At 51.0% G+C, this 21320-nt stretch overlaps 7 protein-coding genes across 7 annotated transcripts; 5 read left to right on the top strand and 2 right to left on the bottom strand.

The window, feature by feature from the left end:
- Positions 1–269: 269 nt before the first annotated feature.
- BO82DRAFT_186335 (mitochondrial 54S ribosomal protein mL49) lies at positions 270–1457 on the top strand. The gene is made up of 2 exons (XM_025630480.1): positions 270–1091; positions 1164–1457. Exons 1-2 carry the CDS (start codon positions 630–632, stop codon positions 1212–1214), a joined length of 513 nt encoding a protein of 170 aa, XP_025487497.1. The 5' UTR covers positions 270–629; the 3' UTR covers positions 1215–1457.
- A 714-nt stretch (positions 1458–2171) lies between these two features.
- On the bottom strand, positions 2172–5458 carry BO82DRAFT_358406 (putative ARID/BRIGHT domain protein (SWI1)). The gene has a single exon (XM_025636282.1). The coding sequence runs from the start codon at positions 5433–5435 to the stop codon at positions 2484–2486; it is 2952 nt and encodes a 983-aa protein (XP_025487496.1). The 5' UTR covers positions 5436–5458; the 3' UTR covers positions 2172–2483.
- A 2220-nt stretch (positions 5459–7678) lies between these two features.
- Positions 7679–8423, top strand: BO82DRAFT_395519 (sugar O-acetyltransferase; the record flags this gene model as incomplete). The annotated part of the gene is made up of 2 exons (XM_025638792.1): positions 7679–7915; positions 7988–8423. The coding sequence occupies exons 1-2, from the start codon at positions 7755–7757 to the stop codon at positions 8421–8423; spliced, it is 597 nt and encodes a 198-aa protein (XP_025487495.1). The 5' UTR covers positions 7679–7754.
- A 36-nt stretch (positions 8424–8459) lies between these two features.
- On the bottom strand, positions 8460–10779 carry BO82DRAFT_358404 (Zn(II)2Cys6 transcription factor). The gene is made up of 6 exons (XM_025636281.1): positions 10610–10779; positions 10159–10542; positions 9786–10093; positions 9587–9717; positions 8895–9531; positions 8460–8841 (listed from the first exon to the last, which is right to left on the bottom strand). Exons 1-6 carry the CDS (start codon positions 10620–10622, stop codon positions 8794–8796), a joined length of 1521 nt encoding a protein of 506 aa, XP_025487494.1. The 5' UTR covers positions 10623–10779; the 3' UTR covers positions 8460–8793.
- A 2295-nt stretch (positions 10780–13074) lies between these two features.
- On the top strand, positions 13075–14899 carry rpt3 (proteasome regulatory particle base subunit RPT3). Its single transcript, XM_025636280.1, has 6 exons — positions 13075–13371; positions 13426–13467; positions 13525–13623; positions 13676–13962; positions 14041–14704; positions 14761–14899. Exons 1-6 carry the CDS (start codon positions 13214–13216, stop codon positions 14777–14779), a joined length of 1269 nt encoding a protein of 422 aa, XP_025487493.1. The 5' UTR covers positions 13075–13213; the 3' UTR covers positions 14780–14899.
- A 794-nt stretch (positions 14900–15693) lies between these two features.
- On the top strand, positions 15694–17413 carry BO82DRAFT_358402 (pepsin-like aspartic protease). Its single transcript, XM_025636279.1, has 3 exons — positions 15694–16066; positions 16141–16795; positions 16847–17413. The coding sequence occupies exons 1-3, from the start codon at positions 15910–15912 to the stop codon at positions 17133–17135; spliced, it is 1101 nt and encodes a 366-aa protein (XP_025487492.1). The 5' UTR covers positions 15694–15909; the 3' UTR covers positions 17136–17413.
- Positions 17414–18141: 728 nt separating this feature from the next.
- On the top strand, positions 18142–21320 carry fcpA (protein-serine/threonine phosphatase). Its single transcript, XM_025630478.1, has 3 exons — positions 18142–18654; positions 18748–18834; positions 18898–21320. The coding sequence occupies exons 1-3, from the start codon at positions 18407–18409 to the stop codon at positions 21023–21025; spliced, it is 2463 nt and encodes an 820-aa protein (XP_025487491.1). The 5' UTR covers positions 18142–18406; the 3' UTR covers positions 21026–21320.

Below are 21320 nucleotides of genomic sequence, written 5' to 3'. Positions count from 1 at the left end.
GAAGAAAAAAAATGGAGGAGGAGAAGGGTGGAGGAGATAAAGGAGCAACAACGAGAAGATCTCGAATGAGGCTTCTTCTGGCTGGGCAAAGACAGACAGACTGAGGCAGACAGAGTCAGTGTGCGGCGTCCATCTTTTGCGCTGGCGAAAATGTGGGCGGGAGGGCTGGTTGACGCGCTAGTCCTGTCTGGGCCTAGCCAAAGGACTCCGCGCCGAAGCAAGAAAATCATCCATGATCGCTTTTGCTTCATCTTCTTCAAGATCGTATGTTCTCGTCCCTCATCCCCTCCCCACTTTCTTCTCTTATTTACCGCTGGGTTGACCCTCGAGCTCCTTTGGATTGGATTTTATTGTCTGATATTATCTCCTCATACCTCAAACCCACCTACCTCCCCTTCCAACCGCCCCCCAATATCTCGATGGCATCCTTCCTCCAGTCTCTGCCGGTGTGCACGGCTGTTCGCAAGCAGTCCACTGCTGTTCCTTTCACCCTCCACAAAGCCTCACAGTCCATTGTCTCCCTAGGACCGCGTAGCTCTTACTCCACACTCTCTTCCTCCGCTAGTCTGACTTCTGCCCGTAAGTTCGCAGCGCTTTCCGTCTAGTTCCATGCATCGGGGACAGTAAGCATGCATAGCTATTGCTTGTGCCCGGCACAACAGATAAACCAGAAAGGCCATTGCATATATACTGATTCCATCCCACGACATCCAGCCCTCCGCTCCTCTCAGCGTTTCAATGTCCGTCCCACCTCCGCACAGCAATGTCGCACCTTCATCGCTCAACTGAACCGCCGTCAATCTCAGACGCTCAAGGAGAGCGCGCCGACGACTCCGCAACCGCCCGCTAACCTGCAACTCACCAACCTCCCCTACTTCATCCGTCGTACCGCCTCCAACCTCCTTCCCGTATACGTCGACACCAAAGCCGGCGGTACCAAGCGCGAGACCAAGTTGCAGAAGACGGAGGGTGATCTTGATGCTTTGAGATCGGATCTGGCACAGTACTTGGGTCTGGAGTCGGGCGACCCGCGCGCCCCCAAGAGCCCAGAGGTGACAATTAACCGTCTCAACGGTCACATCATCGTCAAGGTATGGCACAGCACCTGTTATTCATTCTCAAGCATGGACCCAAGGATCGGACTGACGCAACTATCAATTCAGGGCTGGCGGAAACGGGAGATCGAGCGTTTCCTGACGGAGCGCAACTTCTAAGCCTATCAACCAATGATCTGATATTGGTTTCTGGATCCTTTTCGCTCCTTCCTCAAAATACGAATGTCAATATCTCCTTATCCACCACAGCTTGGCCCAAAACGACAGCAGCACTAATAGCACGCTATCACATCACAAGCAACTCCCATCGACCCCCGGAGCGTCAAGGATTCAAAAGAAACAGGCCATCAAAAATCCAAGGAAAATCAATCAACATCTCCATGAACCGAGAATCCACTACAGAGATAAGAGTGAAAGAGAGATGGCACTCAAAAGCAGAATATTCATCACAAGGGGGGAAACGGCGAGGCTATATCCGAATAGTCCGCTACTGATGGTTGGAATTTCCCTTTTCTTCTCGGTTTAACCCAAAATAACCACCTAACTCTTATCATCGTCGAAACCACCTCTCATCATTTTACATCTATTTATCTCTCTACCAGCCTCCTCTTTTCTTTTCTCTTCGTTACTCGATTACACAGTGTACTATTCCTCGCTCTTCATAGTACCTTCTTCCAGGTGTTTTATGTTTTCGCATATTTCCAGTTCATCTTTTCTTAACCCGTGGTTAAAGTACGGAGCTATTGTCTGGTTGTTTGTCATTTCTGGCGTGATGTGTGTTCTGTTTTTCTGTCCTCTTTGTGATCTCCACTGTATTCTGTCCAATGATCTGAACGGCTTTGGTGTTTCCACATTAGTCTCTTGTGACATACTTAGTAATTTGTGATGAATGACTCGGGTATCTCTTGTTCTTGTTTTGATTCGTATATGGTAAACAGTATGGCATGATCGGGGCCCTCGGGGGTTTGGAATGGTACGTGCGGAGGTCACAAACATAGACCATCTACGCGGGCGGTGCTTCCAACCTCAGGGTACACGCTCAAGGGAACTGCAGCTTTCCCCGGGGCTACGCTTCGAATCGACCACGGACCGACCTACTTCAGGCATTATATATGGTGGTGATTGTGTTCATTTTTTTTACGCCCGAGGGTATTGAACATTGTACAGCGGTAAATCACACAAGATACACACACATTGTCAAGTCACGCCTTTCAAAAATCTTCCCACCGGCGCCAAACGAGGAAAATTGAACAGATGAGGGGGTTAAATGGAGGAAAGATCAAAGCTGATGCAGATATAGTTTACTAAAAGTTGAATAGAAGACATGATAGAAGCAGACATCAACAAGGGGCATAACTGAAGCGGTGCCAGGCACGCGACTCTTGCCACGAGGCAAGTGGCTTGAACCCTGGCTCCGAGTCTAACCTATCACTCCGCAAGTCGAGCGTAGGTGAGCAGTTGCCGAACAACACCCGGATCAATATTGGGCATTAGCAACGCGCCTAGCAAACTCTCTTTGCGAGGAACAATCCCCGAGGGGAAATGCACCGTCGAATTTGTGTCTGCTAACTTCGACTTTTCTGCGAGCCGACGAAGGATTGCCAGGCCGCGGTTAATGATTGAGCGGTATGCTTCAGCTTCATCAGCCTGACCTCTTGCAGCATGAGACTGCCGGGTGTTGGTGGGGGGAGGGGGCGGAACACGTTCAGTGCTCAAAAGACATGACAGTCGAAGAAGGTGAATGGCGAACCCGTCCACTGATTCGAGCCACGTTTTGGCAGTAGGGCCATCTGCATACCCTGAAAGAATGTCTGCCGCCAACAAGCCTTGCATGAGGAAGACCTTTCGGAGATCTGCTATGGCCAGCGGCTTGCGGGGCTGGTCAGGGATCGGACATATCGCGAGGCTAAATGCACGGGTGAGCAATTCTTGTTGATTCGAACCGCCCTCGCCAGAGAAGATGGTTCTGAAGAATGTCCGATTTGGCTCATCCCGCGCCAGAAGCTTGGCCAGACTGTCAACAGCCGCGGGAGTGTACTTGTGTACAGACGGATTGTATGATGTGAACATAATGCCTTCTGAACCAATCACTGGGCCTGGAAATGGAGCGAACGACAAAAGAAAATGTAGGAGACACAGAGCTTCTTCTTTGCTGGGCAGCTGAATGGTGTGAGCAACATTGCTCAAATAAGTCACGGTGTCCTTCATGAAATCCAGGGTGTTCTGGTGTGTCCGTAGGAGCATGTTGCGAGTACCCAGGTACCGGATTATGGTTGACATGAATTGGACAACAGGGGGCGTCGACAAAATTGCAAAATTAGAATCCGAGAATGAAAAATTCCGCAGGATAGTCGTTATGCAAATGAGCCTATCAACAGCTCGATCTAATTCGTAATCAAGGCTTCCGAACTCAGGCACGTCAGCCAAAGATGTCCATTCGGACTGGCAACCACGAGTCACTTCCTCATATGAGGATAGAAGCATCGAGTCCGACACTTCAGGAGAATGTTCTGCAAGGAACTCTGCTTGATCTTCTGCGCATTCTATCAGACTCTCTACCAGGTCGTCACAATTATCCAATGAGACTTGAATTGCAGGCTCCGACGAAACGGACGCGAGGGTATCCAATGCCACACGCATCTCGGCATGGATTCCAGACTTGATGCTCATTGTAAGGGCATGAATGTCGATGACTCCAAGCTCAGCAAAAGCAGGAAGATTCGGCTTTAGCCTCGTTATGTCCTCTCCAATCTGGTACATCTCATCCACCACTATGGGACCGTGGAAGTTGCTCTCAGGAAGCACCATTGGTTTGAAGGGATCTTCAATAGGTTGTTTGAGAGGCATATTAGAAGGCTGCTCTACTGGCTCCGGTTTACCGGGAACTGATATCGAGCCTTTGCCACGCTGCGCAGGGGATTGCCCAGGGATTTGAGTGCTGGGATCATGCGGCGTCGGGGGCGGCTGAGATTGGCGCGACATACTGAGGCGGTGCTGGTTCTGTTGTTTGCTCTGCGTTTTCACCGGCGTTGGGGTCGCGAAACCATTTGCAGCGTTGTGTTGTACATTATTCGGACCAGGAGCACTACCAGGGGAGGGGTGCCCCATTTGCTGTGGAGTTTCGAAGCCTTGGACTGGCTTTCCCGCTGGTGACTGTAGTTGCATGCCCGGAGGATCGCTAGGCTGCCGAGACAACGACGACTGCTGCATTTGCTCCGCATATTGCTTTTGTTGGTTACTCAGGAAGGCTTGTTCGTAGGCTGCAAGGTTCCGCTGGTAATGCTCCCGAATTTCTTGCGCAGCCAGCGGAACCTGCATTGGAGGGAATTGAAGCTGTGTGGCGATAACTTGCCACATATTGGTGGCTGTAATCTTCTTCGACCCTCCAAGTTTCATGACAGTAGCGTAAAGTTGGACAAGATTAATCGGACGGCCACACACATGTGGGTTAGGATCCAAAACAAGGTTGCGCGACATCATGAACTTCTGCAGGGACCGCATGAATCCTTCTGGGTTCATGGGCTTCGCCATGGTCTGCTGCATTTGCCTAATAGCTGCCATTTGCTGGGGGTTCGCCATTGCGTTCATACCAGCTGCCATGGGTCTTCCGGCCATGGCAGGGTTCATTACCATTGGACGGCCTTGTTGTTGCATCTGCATAGCATGCAGACGTTGTTGCTGCTGCTGCGCGGCAATTGCTTGTTGATAGCCTTGTGGCATGCCACCATAATGAGCCTGCATTGGCGGTTGCACACCGGCGGTCGTCATTGCAGGCGCGGGGGCAAATTGAGGACCCATGCCCGGTGGAAACGGCTGCCCTGGCATGAACGTGTTATTTTGGGGTGTATTCACCCTGCTCGGATGGTCCGACTGCGTCGGAGACATGTGAGTCCCTACTTGAGGGCCTGCTGGTGTGAATGGACTTGGGGAAGCAGTTCCCATCCGTTGGATGCCATGTTGATCGAAGTCTTGCATGATAGGCGACTGGGTAACATTCGGAGATGCTCCTTGTTGGAGATGCTGATACGGAGTGGGATGCGAAGGGAATTGCGGCGCGCCGTTCGCAGCACCTTGATACCCAGGGAACGGTACCTGGTGAGGGGTTTGCGAACGGGAGGCAGCAATGCCGCCAGGAGCTTGCCTTGGCGACATTGACAGACCATCTTCTGGCCGTGGCCGCTTGGAAGGAATTACCTGGTTCGGGTTGTGGAAGCCAGGCGAGACATTGCGAGGTACGCCGTTGAACATGCGCTGGTATTGGGTCGGGTCAGGAGTGGGAGAGGCTTGGAGGAATGCCTGAGAAGGATCAATGGTCGCCTGGTGAAAAGCACCATTGTCATGGTTCGGAAGGTTCAAGGCGTCGGCTGGCCAGGCATTCATGTCGAGTAGTTTTACCAACCCATCTGCGAGGCGAAGCAAGCTATCAGAAAAAATGACACATAAATTGGGGAGCCATCATCAAGCCGCGACGAGGGGGATAGGGATCTCAAAGTCATCATGACCTCCGTCAATGCGAAGGGAGACGACGAGTGTCGAAGATAAGATGAGGAGGGGGCAGACGCGTCAAGCTTGGTGCAAGAGCTGGCAGAGAGTCGCGCTTCGCTCTGCGACACGAGCAAAGCAACAACCACACCTCAGCGTGAGATGAGGGGGCAATGGGGGAGAATGATGGCGGGGAAGGTAATGAAAAGGGGATCGAATAGATTTGAAAATATCAAGAAGGAAAATGGAAAGGGGCAGATAGGATGGATGTACATACCGACAAGGCTGGATAACTAAAAATGCCGACTCACAAGCGGATGGAGGCCGGGTCCCGAACAGCAGTGGTTGGAAAGGGCCGGCGAGAGATTGCGAGGGCGAGGAAGCAGGTCACGGGACCCAGTAGTACTGTTCGGGGGAGGGAGTTCTGGGAGCGCGCACCCGGCAGAGGCGAAACGACTCGGGAAGGCAGCAACAACTGGTGGCTGAGGGCGGAAAAAGGCAGTAAGTAAGCAGAAAGTCAAGTTAGAGGGCTCAGAGCTAGCTTGGCACGAGGAAAGTACGAGTAAGAGAGAAACCAAGGTCGGAGGGTCTGGACCAGGTGGGTAAAAGCTTCGGGACAGATCAAACAAGAGATGGATAAAGTAGGTAGACAATAAGATAGCGCTGCACCTCCGTCTAGTTCTATGACATGACAGACGGAGAACCATAGACAGAAAGAGGGAGGGCGTCACAACGTGCGTGGTTAAAGGTAGTTTCCGAGGAATGGCGAAAGGGTGGCCCGTCCTTCTTTAGTGCGTGGCCACAGTTTTGGAGGAGGGAGGGGAGTGGAAGAGTGTGTGAAGCAAGCGTGTGCGTGTGTGTGGGTGGGAGCAATTCCAATGGCTGGCACCGCATAATGGGCGGGCAGGGCGTACCTTGTTCAATGTAGCCTTGTAGGTACACTCACAGTACCTTGGGATTCTGGTAATTTATCTTGGATCTTATTTTAGAATTTCAGGGTAATTTTGTTTTCGCGATTTTGGCGCTGAAAGAGATGGACGAGATGGGGGAGGGGGGAGAAGAGGGTCTGGCTTTTCGGGTTTCCTTTTGGAAAGGTGGAGTTGCTGGCAGGAAAGACAAGAATGGAGACAGGACGTGGAGAGCGAACACAGAAGCGACACCTCAGGACACGAGACGGAGGAAGAGGAGGAAGAAGAGACGAGATAACGAATGAGAGGAGAGTGGGAAATCGGTATGAAGCGTGGTGTATGACAGACAGTTGATCTTACTCCCAGCCATGAACAGCAGCAGCAGCAGCAGCAGCAAAAAAAAGTAGCAGTTGAACGCAGTGAAAGGAGGTCACTGACATAGCAGGCGGTCAGGAACGGCAGTATACTCACCCGGGGTCTGTTCCACTTGGTATCGTCTAAACACAAGGTACTCAGCGACTAGGCGATCATAAAATTCTTGAAGTGAACCATCTGCAATACCTGACTGTTGGCAGTAAGTTACGCCTTCCCAAACCTGACAGATATACAGCCAGACAGGCATGTCAGGATGGTCAACCAAGGTACCGACTACGGACTACGGACTTGATAGGTATTCCGACGTATCAACATTAATGAATGAAATAAATCCAGCATCCCATGTGCGTCTACTGTATGTCATCAACCTAGTAAGTTACTCCGTAGTAAAACTAAGACTAAAATTGATCATGACAATAAACTTTCCCGTCCTCAGGGCTTGGCTTTGGGTCTTGTTGGACGAAGGGACATTTCTCGGGCTGTGCGGAGGATCAACACACCCAACAATAAGTTTCCACTACTTCGACTGTTTGTGAATTCAAAGAGTCTAGTATCTACAACAGTAACTACCACTGAACCTTACACCTCCGTACTCAAATTACTCAGTACTACTGTACTTAAACATCGACGGCCTCCGCAAGCGCTGCCAAGCGATGACCTGCCATATCGGGAAGGTAGCCCAACTGGCCGGGTCGTACCAGCACAAGCTGGCTGTTTCACCCATCTGGTACAGGCTAGAAAGAGGGAATCATCATGAAGAATACAGTGACAACAAACATGATCTCGTGGGGAGTCAACTATCAGCACAAAAATCTTCATGAATGCCAAATGGAAAAACGTATAAGAGCATCCCCTTCGCTTGTCTGAGCATTCCGCTTTTACTAAGTGCCCGAATCATTTCTCATCTGAATCTACTACTTCACTGCCTATCAAGATGGCAACGTCTAAAGAATGGCAGAAGATGCTCAACGGTGAGCTCTACTGGGCCTGGGACGCAGACCTGCAAGCCAACCGCCAGCGATGCAAAGCAGCATGCGACAAGTTCAATCAAGCAGGTCAGGTATCTCGACGTCGTAAGGTGGAGCTATGGAGAGAGTGAGAAGCACCAAGCCCATCCATCACAATGTTGAGTTCTGCGACTCTTCAAGCTGACTTGGTGCTATAAAGTATTGTTGGTGACACTCGTCCTCTCCCTCCAGCCCTCTCCGATCCCCAGGAAGATGAGAAGCTTTTCAACGAGACGGACCCATTTGTGGATCCTCCGATCTCTGTCGATCACGGCTTGAACCTCAAAGTGGGAAAAGGCACATTCCTCAACTTCAACCTTCTTGTGCTTGACACCTGCCTCGTTACGATCGGCGAAAGGGTGCTTGTTGGTCCTAATGTCTCTATCTACGGCGCCATCCATCCCATGGACCCCGCCGTAAGGAACGGACTTGAAGGTCCCGAGGCTGGCAAGGAAGTGCACATCGAAGATGATGTATGGATAGGAGGCAGTGTCATAATCCTTGCTGGAGTCACGATCGGGCGTGGATGCACCGTGGGAGCTGGAGCTGTTGTAACAAAGGCACGTGGATCTTCACGACTCCAAGTACAAGACTAACCGCTGACTATTGATGGCTCTTTTTATAGAGTGTACCACCGTTCCATTTCGTCGCAGGGAATCCTGCTCGCATAATACGCAAGATAGAAACAAGCATGGATCCTGACCAGCAGCCAAAAGAGCTTGGGGCGGAGTGAGACAAACTATATCCACATCGGTATCTCTCTATGATGATCACAATCGCGCTAGATATTTTCCCATCAATCAAACCATATTTGCAGCACGCTCTAACTGTTTCAGTGAGTGATGTCTAAAGAATGTTCCAGTATGACCACCTCCACAAACATGACCTGTACAACACACAAGCTTTGGGTGCCATATTGCTAATGATTGAGCTCGTTTACGTACGCAGTACCATTTACCCAGTTGATCAAAGTATAAGATAATCATGCGGCCGTACCAGCCCGGGCGCCTGTGTCTATATCCGTCGGTGAGCTTAGGGTGAATGGGAACCAGGAAGAGGTGGCTTACAAAGGTCGTCCATGATATGTTTGTATCATCGTCGGCACTTTGAGCCGCGCGTGCATCCCAGACCTTTTTCAACAAGTCGTTCGGTACCGGGTTCCGGAACTCAGACCTTCTCTCAATTTCGCGCAGTCTCCCCAGGATATAATACCGCGAATGAGGCGACAGACAGTCCGCTCCGGCCATGAATAGAGGTAACACGACAAGCTCTATGACTGAGCAATCGGATGAGATCATCGCTGTCGCGTCGAGGATCTTTATCACACACTCCTGTATCTCCGAGTCGCGAGCTGGTCTATGCGGGTCCATTAAGCGTAGTATACGCAGCACGCACGCAAATTTGTAGGCTTCTGCTATAGCCATCCATAAGGGATCCGATGTAGGATAAGTCCTGCAGTGAGGGTTCCACGAATAAAGCTTCTGCTTGGCCAGGTGCAAGGCAAGTTGATACTCATCCCATGACAGCCAGCCCAGCATGTGTTCTTTTGACTTCTCCAATGCATCGCCAATGATTAGAAAGATTTCACGCGGGACTCCATTGACCTGCTCGAACATGTCATCGCATGCATAGGCGACCAGGTCTCGAACGTCCTGGGAGAAGCACATCCGTTCGGCGCCAGCAAATGCTCGGACGATGTCAAGCCTATTGTTAGTCGTCAGTAGGATTGACACGGACGCTCACGGCACGGGTGACAGACCAAGCCAAGTTTCCCAGAAAGAAGACCGCGCGCTGTCGGCGGCCATTCAATCCGTCGGCAATCAATTGTTTATATACGGACATGGCTCCTGTGATGTGGATTCCATGAGAAGATACCCCTGATTCGCTTATCTGCATGTATATCAGATCCAGACTTTGAAGCAACAGTCATGTTGGGTCTTCCGACTGGTTGAGCTTACATCGTGGAGTAGCAAAAGTTGGATTATAGCGAGGACTGTATCCTGTTCCTCTTCTCGCAGTGATGTCCGCTGGCTCTTTCGAATTTCCCCACTCAATGCGCGTATTGCTTTCAATCGATATTCCACGGCAGTAGCTTCGTGCATTACTTCGTCCCCTATGAGCCTGCCAAGATGGGAGGCAGATAATCCTAGAACTGCGTATAACAGGCCGATCTGTTTCCGTGCTAATGGGAGGATGAATGCTCTATATGGATTGTTGTCATTATCCCCAACCTCGGCAATCTGATGAGGACAGATGACTTTATCGTCTATGAGACACGGTTAATGTTTCCTTTTTCCCGAAAACATCAGCTCCCAGTAGGGCTGGTCTTACAATGCGTCAATAGCCTCTCTGTGAGAGGTAATACAAGGATTGTGCTAATGTCGTCTGAAAGCTCGGCCAGCGGCTGGTTGGAATCATCGGAGATAGATGATTCTTTAGTGGGGGATCTCGAGCTGTCTCCAGCCATAGCCACCGAAGTTGATCCTGTGACACCGTCCGATAACCCTTCTGTTGCGGAAAACTGTTCTCTGGTCAAGGCTCTGTTGCTGACAGGTATACGTGCCCCTTTCCACTTTCCTCGACTAGCGATACCACAAAATCTGAACTGCTCTGGGTATCCTCCGCATACCAACCCTTTGGAGATACAGCGTTCACAGCTTGGTCGACCACGATCGCACTTGCGGCATTTTTCCCGGCACGTTAAGCATGCCGGACCTGCAGCAGTATGTGAGCAACAGTGGTAGATACCTCAAGAGGAAATCGCAGCTGGGTGCACTCATACCAGCTCGTGGCATTCTGCCGTCCGCTCATGGGCGTTCACCGTACGACAGTTCTTTCGCAGCTGTCCACGCGACACCAGTAGTTCAACGCGATGACATCACCCGTATAAGCCACAGAATCACATACGAGGTTCTAAGAATGATCACACAGTCTGTGATGGTGGTGTTCCTCATGTGGGTTCCCGCCTTCTTGTTTCACGAGGGACTGATGTTATCGGCCAAGTAGGCTGGGTGATTTACCCGATCAAGGTACTGGTGGGGCTGTGGGGTGATGACTAAGGACCTCTCGTGCACCCGCTCTCAATCACGACTGCTGAATAAGGCACTGCGAAATTTCTACTTATCCAGCCGTACATGCAGTTTGCATTTGCATCAACTTGTCTGGTCCAATGCAGTTCTGGGCGATTCAGCTTGCAATAGAAACTCGGATTGTACGGATATAAGCCCTCAGGATGTGGCAATTTTCAGGTGTCTCTACCGGGGGATCAGCGGCCGGATCCGGAAATAGCCTTGGTCGAATACGAACCGCAAACTGAAAAGGAACCATGACATTGAAGGTGTTCTAGAAACGCTAGTGAGAAGGGTGATGCAAAGATGTCACTAGCAGGATTAACAAACTCGGTCGATCACCCTAATGCATATGGAGCTTGCATTGCAGGGACCGGACATATGCACCCCGTGGGACGTCTTGCTTAAGTATGTAATCATGCTGATCACATCTGCTCGATATGCAGATTTTATATTATCGGTGGGATGAGCATTGCTGTATTCGTCTGACTTATGAGCTAATAAATTGGCATTATGCTCAGCTGAAGTCAAGATGATACTCATAAATGAGCGAGGCTGTAGAGCATACCAGTTAGAATTTACTACAGCAGACCCTAGCCAAATGAAGATCTCTCGATACTATGCATAGGCCATGTCAGTGTCTCTCAATTCCAGAAATACAATCATACAGCTGGGCCCGCCCCAGCTTGGAAGTTCTTGTCAATACTGTCCAAAGTGGACTGATGGGAAGTTCGGTTAAGCAGGTAGTAAGAGGTGGTGCACAACACGGCGTAGAGTCGAAGTAACCATCCAGGACTATTTGAACAGCAGGTGTGGATCAACCGAACATCCACACTATGGTCATGAGAGATTAAGGCCATTTTAGCCTCTCCTAGGCTCGTTGCAGGAAGGGCCGTGCTTGGCTCGACTTTGAGTTAGCTTCACCTGTACTAAACGAACAGGACTAATAGTAGGGTACCTAGCTGATTTGTTCTGCCGAAGTCGATCAATCAGCAGCCTCTTCCTTGAGTTCAGCAGGTTCATTAGAATTGCTTCGCAGAGTACCTATGGCTGTGTATACACAAGCCCAGATTTATACAGAGATCGTTGGTTGATACACTTGGTAGGCTCTCATACCAGCCTGCCATATTTTGGTTCAAGGTGTGGACAATATCCGAGATTTAAACAAAGTCTTACGTGGTTCCCGAAGCCCTTGTCAGTTTTCTGCAAGAATAATATATTGATTACCCTAATCTTTCTGCTGCCACTGGGTCGATCTAAGTATATCTCGTATCGAGCTCGACTTGACTGAATTGGGCACGGACTGAAAGCATTCATGATACAAGCATGCTAGACGATCGATAAATAGACCCTACTCTAGACAAGTGAAGTTGCTCAGGAGAGCCCTGGGACTTGCCGAAGGCCTGAGGGTAATTGGATGCTTTGTATCTTGGTGTTGGGATACGGTTTTCTGGGTTTGGTGCTGCCGGTCACAAAACATATTCCTTGCTACGCCGCCTGGGTCTTTCCCGGTCTGTTGCTTGGTTCTTCTACTATGATCAATGAGGTTGACCAGATACTGTAATAACAGTCTATGGTAGAAGTATGAGAGCTTACTATACTGTAACTTTGCTACTATATCTCAGTATGCGGAGTCTCTGATGCTAGGGGGCCGATGACGATTTCTACTGCCTCGGAAAGATCTTTGGAAGGTGTAAAAATAGATAACTCATGACTACATGGTCAAAGTTAGCCTTATTGGCGAGAGCTGGATGCTTGCTCAGGTATCCGCGCGTCTTTTAGAAGATCAAATTCTCTTGCTATTCGAGGATAGACGACCTGATTTTGTAAGGCCAAAGTGATCTGTATATTTTCTGACATGCAACGACCGTGTCATTTAGCAAACTCAGAGCATGATAAACCTGGTATCAGCTATGGACATCGGGCGTGAGTGATTTGTGCCTATACCTTTGGACAATCAGATATTCCAGTTTGGGTGTTGAGAGCCCGGCCTACCATTGCACCTTCGAGACAAAAGATTGTCCTACGGCGAGTACTCCGTACTGTGCTTGGCACTTGTGGATGGCTGCTGAACGAGGCTGACCGCGGAAGTTCTGCCTGAGGTTGCCACAGGATGCTTCTAGCTGACTGATCACATGACCAGGATCTGAGCTTCGTGAGCCCGGCTAAATGTCATCGACGCAATAGCTTCTAATCAATCCAGTTATCCTACAGCTCGCATCTAACGACTTTTGCTTCGTTGTGACTACACTGTCCCAGGAGACACATCACCCTCATATTCAGACTTCAACTTTCTGGTTCCGTTTTGAACATTCGCCATGGGAGACGTCGCCGTGGAGACTCCGGCGAACAACGTCACGCCTCACACCAAGGCAGCTCCATTGGACACCATCCCCAACATAGACTCGCTGGAGGGCACCGGAAACGACGGTGGTGATGAGTATGCAACTTTGAAGCGCTTACAGAGACACTTGGAGTACGTTCCGCAACTGCGTCGATGTCGCCTCAGCACGTATTGACCCTTGCTTAGGTACATCCAGCTCCAGGAGGAATACATCAAGGATGAACAAAGGTAAGGCACGCTTTTATCGCATACCAGTCACATAACTAATGATGAACAATTATACAGGAGCCTGAAGCGAGAGCTTGTGCGTGCACAGGAGGAGATTAAGCGGATACAGAGTGTTCCCTTGGTCATCGGCCAATTTATGGAAGCAATCGATCAGAAGTATGATACGCCAGCAATCAAAGAATAACAGTACTGACTCTTATTCAAATAGCACCGGTATCGTGCAGTCATCGACCGGCTCGAATTATGTCGTCCGCATCCTGTCTACCCTCGACCGCGAGAAACTCAAGCCTTCATCCTCGGTCGCCCTCCACCGTCACTCCAACGCCCTTGTTGATATCCTCCCCCCGGAGGCAGACTCCTCGATTGCTATGCTGGGCGAGAATGAGAAGCCAGATGTTACATATGCGGATGTTGGAGGTCTCGATATGCAAAAGCAGGAGATCAGGGAGGCGGTCGAACTGCCTCTGACGCACTTCGACCTCTACAAGCAGATCGGTTCGTCCTTCTTCTATTGATTAGACCCCATTCTCTGGCGCAGTCATAACCATGGGAATATCTCTCTGACGGAACCAGGTATTGATCCTCCTCGTGGTGTTCTTCTGTACGGTCCTCCTGGTACCGGTAAGACCATGCTTGTCAAGGCAGTGGCGAACAGCACAACCGCCAGCTTTATCCGTGTGAACGGTTCCGAATTCGTGCAAAAGTACCTCGGTGAAGGTCCTCGCATGGTCCGTGACGTCTTCAGAATGGCCCGGGAGAACTCCCCAGCCATCATTTTCATTGATGAGATTGATGCCATCGCCACCAAGCGTTTCGACGCCCAGACGGGTGCCGACCGTGAAGTTCAGCGTATCCTTCTGGAACTTTTGAACCAGATGGACGGTTTCGAGCAAACGAGCAACGTCAAGGTCATCATGGCGACCAACCGAGCGGACACTCTGGATCCTGCCTTGTTGCGTCCGGGTCGTCTGGACCGCAAGATTGAGTTCCCGTCCTTGCGCGACCGACGTGAGCGCCGGTTGATCTTCACCACAATAGCGTCCAAGATGTCCCTCTCCCCTGAGGTCGACTTGGACTCGTTGATTGTGCGCAACGAACCGCTTTCGGGTGCGGTTATCGCGGCTATTATGCAAGAGGCGGGTCTCCGCGCCGTTCGTAAGAACCGCTACAACATCATCCAGTCTGATTTGGAGGATGCCTATGCTGCTCAAGTGAAGACTGGACAGGAATCTGACAGGTGCGTATTTTCTTTCTTGCTGTATCTCTGTTTGGCTAATGACTAACCAACGCTAGACTCGAATTCTACCGGTAAATTAGGTATACAAGAAGCGCTGGGTTTGAGTTGGCCGTGTGTTTTGCAACAACAATTAGGCTGGGTCTCAGCTGTAATACTGTTAGGCATAACACATCAAGACAATGATTGACGTATCTAGAGATTGTTGACGTAGGCTGTCTGAGTATCTACTAATATTGTTATTACAGCAGAGTAGACAGTGTACAGCACAGCACCGCACTTAGAAGGGAGCTACCGGAGCTCCACGGCACCGTACCTGTCAGCTGCTCACCCGGACCAGCAAGGTCCCGGGCGCGGACTTACCAACGATACTCGGATACGGGTACTGTACAACAGGCAGCAGGCCAAGGCGGTCTTACATCATCACTCTAGCGGCAGATAGGCTGATAAGAAGCGGTAAACGGCGTTGGGGAAGAACAATCGTACGCCTTCCCCAACCACTATTGTTAACAATGGTGGTTTGACAATGAGATAAATGGTTGTAGTTGACTGCGTATCTTGGTAAAAGATGTTGAGTCAGAAGTACCGATGGAATTCCTGAAGATAAAACAATCAAACTTGAATTCAGGCACCGCAGCTCTGCTGGCGCTAATTACCTTAAACATGAGAGATAAACCCCGTGATTGAAGATCCCCTTGCCAATGACGCAGCCGGGGCAGCCAACCATTGGCTAGCCCGCAGCAGGACAGCCTGAGGCGGCGTGAGGTCGCTCCGCAACCAACCAGTCACTCGCATCATCGCCCATCCCCCCCGGACCGGGACCGTGACCGTGACCTCCTCTCTTCCTCGCCTCTCTCTCTCTCGTCTTCCTCCTCGGGTCCCTTTTCCTCCTCCCATCTCCCTCGATCTTGGTTCATTCATCATCGACATCTTTATTCATTCTCCTCACTCCCGTTCTTTTTCTACGTTCCGTTCCGTCCCGTTATTGTCTCTCTTTGAGTCGTTCCTTCAGGTGTCGCCGTCCATCATGAAGTCCGTCTCTTTGCTCACAGCATCTATGCTGTTGGGCTACACCTCCGCCGAAGTCCACAAGCTCAAGCTCAACAAGGTCTCCCTTGATGAGCAGCTGGTAAGTATTCCATCAAGGCAACTGTTGGCCTCTTAATCAGCTCAGCTCTATTCCAACTCGGAATCGCTGACCTTACTGAATGAAGTCTACTCACAACATTGATGCCCATGTTCGCGCGCTTGGTCAGAAGTACATGGGCATTCGCCCCAACATCCACAATGAACTACTCCAGGAAACCCCGATCAACGACCTGAGCCGTCACGATGTTCTTGTCGATAACTTCATGAACGCCCAGTGTAAGTTCCTATTCCATTAGTCTAGCTCTGTAGTCTTTCTCGAGTGAGTGGCTGCTTATCGTTTTCTGTAACAGACTTCTCTGAGATCGAGCTTGGTACCCCTCCCCAGACGTTCAAGGTTGTCTTGGACACTGGTAGCTCCAACCTTTGGGTGCCATCTTCGGAGTGTGGTTCCATTGCCTGCTACCTTCACAACAAGTATGACTCGTCTTCGTCTAGCACGTACAAGAAGAATGGAAGCGAGTTCGCTATCCGCTACGGCTCTGGCAGTCTCAGCGGCTTTGTTTCCCAGGACACTCTCACCATCGGTGACCTGACCATCAAGGAACAGGACTTTGCCGAGGCAACTCAGGAGCCTGGCCTAGCCTTCGCTTTCGGCCGGTTCGACGGCATTCTCGGATTGGGTTATGATACCATTTCCGTCAACAAGATCGTTCCTCCCTTCTACAACATGTTGAAGCAGGGACTTCTGGACGAGCCCGTCTTTGCTTTCTACCTTGGCGATGCCAACAAGGAGGGCGATAGCTCCGAGGCTACCTTTGGTGGTGTTGACAAGAGCCACTACACTGGCGAGCTGATCAAGATTCCCCTTCGCCGCAAGGCCTACTGGGAGGTCGACCTCGACTCCATTGCCCTCGGTGATGACGTTGCCGAGCTTGAGAACACTGGTGTCATCCTCGACACCGGTACTTCCCTCATTGCTCTCCCCTCCAGCCTTGCTGAGATGATGTAAGTTCCTCGGGTGAATTGTCCACGGAACTCATGCTAACAATTGCACAGCAACGCCCAGATTGGTGCCAAGAAGGGCTGGACTGGCCAGTACACCATTGACTGTGCCAAGCGCTCCTCTCTGCCCGATGTGACCTTTGCCCTGAGCGGCCACAACTTCACCATCAGTGCCTTTGACTACACCCTTGAGACCCAGGGCTCTTGCATCAGTGCCTTCATGGGCATGGACTTCCCTGAGCCTGTTGGTCCCCTGGCTATCCTGGGAGACTCTTTCCTGCGCAAGTGGTACAGCGTCTATGACCTTGGCAACAGTGCCGTTGGTCTCGCTAAGGCCAAGTAAACGATGGGTTCTCGAAGCGTCTTCTCGTGCTTTGTCCGCAAGATGAAGGGGATGATATCGCATATATTAGCTCGAACCCCTAGCGCGCAGTAATCATTGTTATTATGTTATGATTCAAGAAATGGGTCACATTCGAACCCAGTTGTTGCTTCCGTCCAGGCTCTTTTTTTTTTTGTTTTTCCACCGATCAATGTGTCCTGCCGTGACTAGTTTCGTAATCATCGTGTATGAATCTATACCAGTACAATGAAAGCACGATTAGATCGTGTTGAGAGATAGCATCTTACGGGAGAATTCGTTCGTCTTTGTTTGTGCAACAAATAATGATGATGGATGATGGATGATGACGAGGTCTGGGCCGGGAGCCGGTGGTTTTGACGGAAACCCGAGAGTCTCGCCCCCCCCCGCACAGGCCAATTCCAAGCGGCTGATGGACCGACGCTTGGCATTACCACAAACCACAACCACACCTTTGCTGTTGCTGCTGTAGTTGCTCCTGCTGCTCCTGCTTGCCGGAAAACTTGCTACTGCTCCTCTGGCGTTCTTCTTGCTCCATCTTCCCCCCCACCCACCAGACTTACTTCCTACTTCCCACTCTCGTGACCTCTCCTCTCCTACTTTCCCCTTCCACCTCCCCTCATGCAGCTTTCTTGTTCCTGATCGCATCCCCAATTACCACCCTCTTTCATCATCATTATCATCATCATTTCTCGTATTCTTGTCATAGATTACCCTTTTGACGCTCGTCTTGCTAGCCTTTCTCAACCGTGGTTTGTGTTTCGTCGCGTTCGATTCGCGTGGCGAGCCATTTGCGACCAGCTGATCCATAGAACTGACCGCGGTTGTCTTTCATTCAACCCCATCTTTTGACCATCACAGCTTCGGAGCCTTTTCTTTGTACTTTCGGGGTCGACCTTCTACCTGCCTACCCACCTACCTGAATAGTACATATAGTACCGATCCGAGCAATTATCGCCCCGTCGCGTCTCTGGATCACAACAGAACCCCAGCTTTCTCCGATCCTTCCCCTCCTGCCTCCATCTTTCTACAGCGGCTGCAGCGGTTACCGAAGGCGTTGTCTGGTTTTTGTTGCTGCTTCGGGCATGGCTTCCTAGTTCCTCGGCTCGATCTTTCTTCCATCGCGATTTCCTTGATCGTTTGTTTTACACACCACCCTTGCTTCCCTGGCTCCCATCATTCATGAGAAGGAGGGCAAAGAGGGTTGGTTGATTTCGCTACTGGACCAAGGATTGGTGTGGGCTACAATATAAATGCTTGTTCGGTTACCAGCCAGCCTTCACTACCCGATCACCGTAACGTCGTTGCTCAAACAGCCCGGCGATGCGGTGGAAAGGGAGGATGCGCTGTTCTGGTATGTCTACCAGACCACCGTCACCGAGGGTGACGGGCTGGGAAATAAAGTCGAGGTGAAGCGCAAATTTCCGACCAAATTTGAGTCACCCGTCGACGGCGAATTGGTTCAGTGGAGGATTGCAAAAGGGGATGTCATCAATGGGCCGTATGTCACCATGTGAACCGGGAACCTACCTTTCGAGGTTCGATTGCTATCTCATTTCGGGAGCCGAGACTGACTTCAGCTGCTTTGTTCCAGGGTCGATTTTATGGTGGTCGATGAACCATGTGCTCATGAGGTTCAGTTCGGGGGGCTTTGCGCAGAGTGTGGCAAGGATATGACTGCGTATGAATTTTAAGCGCACGTACAAGTTCGGCTTTAAACGGATTGCTAACGTCTGAGTGATAGATCCACCTACAACTCGGATTTTCAGGATGTTATGCGCGCGACGATCCCGGTGACCCACGAAAACACCGGTCTGACTGTGAGCGAGAGAGAGGCGACGCGGGTGGAAGAGGATGCCAAGCGCAGCTTGCTGTTGAATCGGAAACTGTCCCTTGTTGTCGATTTGGACCAGACGATCATCCAAGCAACCGTTGACCCCACCGTGCGGGAATGGATGGAAGATAAAGACAATCCAAACCACAAGGCTGTCAGCGATGTCCGCGTGTTTCAGCTGGTCGAAAATGACCCGGGAGCGCGTGGAGTATGGTACTATGTCAAATTGCGGCCCGGGCTGGAGTCTTTCCTGCACAACATCTCGGAGATGTTTGAGCTGCATATCTACACCATGGGTACTCGGTCCTATGCGCAACATATTGCTGCTATCATTGATCCCGATCGTAAGCTGTTTGGAGATCGCATTCTGAGTCGAGACGAGAGCGGCAGTCTCACAGCCAAGAATCTACACCGGTTGTTCCCTGTGGACACCAAGATGGTGGTCATCATCGATGACCGTGGGGACGTCTGGCGCTGGAGCCCCAATCTCATCAAGGTAGTGCCGTACGACTTCTTCGTCGGCATTGGAGATATCAACTCCAGCTTCCTGCCCAAAAAGCAGGAACTGGTTCCTCCAAGCGTACCGGGCGAGAAGTCTGCGGCAAAGGCAGTAAAAGCATTGCCCCATGAGCATAATGCTAATGGGGCTACAGCCAGAGCAGGGGATCAGCCGGAGATGTCAACATTGGAGCAGCTAGTGACGATGGGTGGAGGAGACGACCCTCGCCTACTGCAGGAACAGAGCGATGCACAAAATGAGACGATCATGCATCAAGTTGAAGACCGACCGTTGTTGCAGAAGCAGAAGGAACTGGATGCAGAGGAAGACGCCGCTGAAAGTAGTGATTCATCGAGTAGCATGGACGATTCGCCGGAGATGAACAAACACAGACATCTTCTTCTAGAGGATAACGACCGGGAGTTGTTCGATCTGGAGGTTCGTCTTGAGCAGGTACATCGCAACTTCTTCGACGAGTATGACCGGCGAAGGTCACGAGCGCTGGGAGGACGAGTAGCAGCTTTGCGGGGCGAGAAGACACCCTCAAAGGAGAAGGACGTCGACTTGAAGCTAGTTCCCGACGTCAAGGACATCATGCCGGCCATCAAACGCCGTGTTCTCAGCGGTGTTGTCTTGACTTTCACAGGAGTACTTCCTCTTGGCACAGATACGCACAACGCGGACATCTCCCTTTGGTCCAAGAGTTTTGGTGCGACTATCAGTACAAAGATCAGTTCCAGAGTCACCCATCTCGTGGCTGGACGGAACCGCACGGCTAAGGTTCGAGCTGCAACGCGGTACCCCAACATCAAAATCGTCAGGACGCATTGGTTGAGTGACTGCTTAACACAATGGAAGCGCTTAGACGAGAAGCCGTATCTCTTGCCTGTGCACCCAGATGATCGCGAGCCACCAATTTCGCCAGGCCAGGAAATGGAGAGTTCATGGCTGTCATCTGAGGAAGGAACGGGGATTGCTGGCACCGAGGAGGATGAGCCTGAAATGACGGCCGATATCTTGCAATCGTCTGGACTGACCGAGATATCGCCTATCGGGTATGACGCCGACCAACAAGCAGCCATCCATGAAGAATTGAAAGAGTTCTTGGGCAGTGACGACGAGAGCGAGAGTGACAGCGATGCCTCCTTCATGGAAGATGCACCCACAACGGCGCCCAGCAAAAAGCGGAAGCGTCCAGAGGATACCGAGGAAGAGGAGGACGAAGGAGGAGATGATGACGGAGACAGGGCGCAAGATGCCGGAGCCCCTCATGGCTCGCGACTCGCGCAGCGGATTCGGCGCGTGTATGAGCGGCCCGGCACCACCCTCTCCCAAGCAGTGTCCAGTGCAGCGAACTCGGAATCGCCCAGCAGTGAACCGGAGGAGCAGGCCGATGCGCCTTCGGGATCCCAACCAGCGGACACGATGCCGGCTCCGGAAGAAGAGGATGATGAGCTCGAACGGGAGATGATGGCGGCGTTTGAAGATGGCGATTACGACGCGACGGCCGAGGAGAAGATCGCGGCAGAGAACGGTTGACTTTAGTTAGCAGCTCTAGACGTTGTCTTTGTTCTGGGTGGATAGGCTAGCGTTCATACTACGCTGTTGTCATCGTTGATAGGAGCATTTTTGATTCGCGATCATGCTGGCAAGGCATAGCGAGGGCGTTTGTGCGCGGTTTCCGTCTACGCCGGAGTCAAATCTTTTATTGGGGGTGTGTGACATAAGACTCTGGTATCGGGTTTAGGTTTTTCGAATTTGAATGTGTATTTGAATTGAATCAGGTATCACCGTCAGATGTAGACTGAGGTGTATTTGTGGGAGATGCATTTAT

The sequence above is a fragment of the Aspergillus uvarum genome (genome assembly GCF_003184745.1).
Source record: "Aspergillus uvarum CBS 121591 unplaced genomic scaffold BO82scaffold_70, whole genome shotgun sequence".
NCBI lineage: Eukaryota > Fungi > Ascomycota > Eurotiomycetes > Eurotiales > Aspergillaceae > Aspergillus > Aspergillus uvarum.
This window is presented reverse-complemented; position numbering and strand designations above follow the sequence as displayed.

Coding starts and splice junctions, on each gene's coding strand:
- BO82DRAFT_358406 (XM_025636282.1), bottom strand. CDS start 5,435: ATGAATGCCTGGCCAGCCGACGCCTTGAACCTTCCGAACCATGACAAT.
- rpt3 (XM_025636280.1), top strand. CDS start 13,214: ATGGGAGACGTCGCCGTGGAGACTCCGGCGAACAACGTCACGCCTCAC. Junction 13,624..13,675: donor ATGGAAGCAATCGATCAGAA/GTATGATACGCC, acceptor TTATTCAAATAG/CACCGGTATCGTGCAGTCAT. Junction 13,963..14,040: donor CGACCTCTACAAGCAGATCG/GTTCGTCCTTCT, acceptor TGACGGAACCAG/GTATTGATCCTCCTCGTGGT.
- BO82DRAFT_358404 (XM_025636281.1), bottom strand. Junction 10,094..10,158: donor AGAGAGGCTATTGACGCATT/GTAAGACCAGCC, acceptor CGTGTCTCATAG/ACGATAAAGTCATCTGTCCT. Junction 9,532..9,586: donor TTTCTGGGAAACTTGGCTTG/GTCTGTCACCCG, acceptor GACTAACAATAG/GCTTGACATCGTCCGAGCAT.
- BO82DRAFT_358402 (XM_025636279.1), top strand. CDS start 15,910: ATGAAGTCTACTCACAACATTGATGCCCATGTTCGCGCGCTTGGTCAG. Junction 16,067..16,140: donor TAACTTCATGAACGCCCAGT/GTAAGTTCCTAT, acceptor TTTCTGTAACAG/ACTTCTCTGAGATCGAGCTT. Junction 16,796..16,846: donor TCCAGCCTTGCTGAGATGAT/GTAAGTTCCTCG, acceptor ACAATTGCACAG/CAACGCCCAGATTGGTGCCA.
- fcpA (XM_025630478.1), top strand. CDS start 18,407: ATGCTTGTTCGGTTACCAGCCAGCCTTCACTACCCGATCACCGTAACG. Junction 18,655..18,747: donor GGGGATGTCATCAATGGGCC/GTATGTCACCAT, acceptor GCTTTGTTCCAG/GGTCGATTTTATGGTGGTCG. Junction 18,835..18,897: donor TGTGGCAAGGATATGACTGC/GTATGAATTTTA, acceptor TCTGAGTGATAG/ATCCACCTACAACTCGGATT.
- BO82DRAFT_186335 (XM_025630480.1), top strand. CDS start 630: ATGCATAGCTATTGCTTGTGCCCGGCACAACAGATAAACCAGAAAGGC. Junction 1,092..1,163: donor ACGGTCACATCATCGTCAAG/GTATGGCACAGC, acceptor CTATCAATTCAG/GGCTGGCGGAAACGGGAGAT.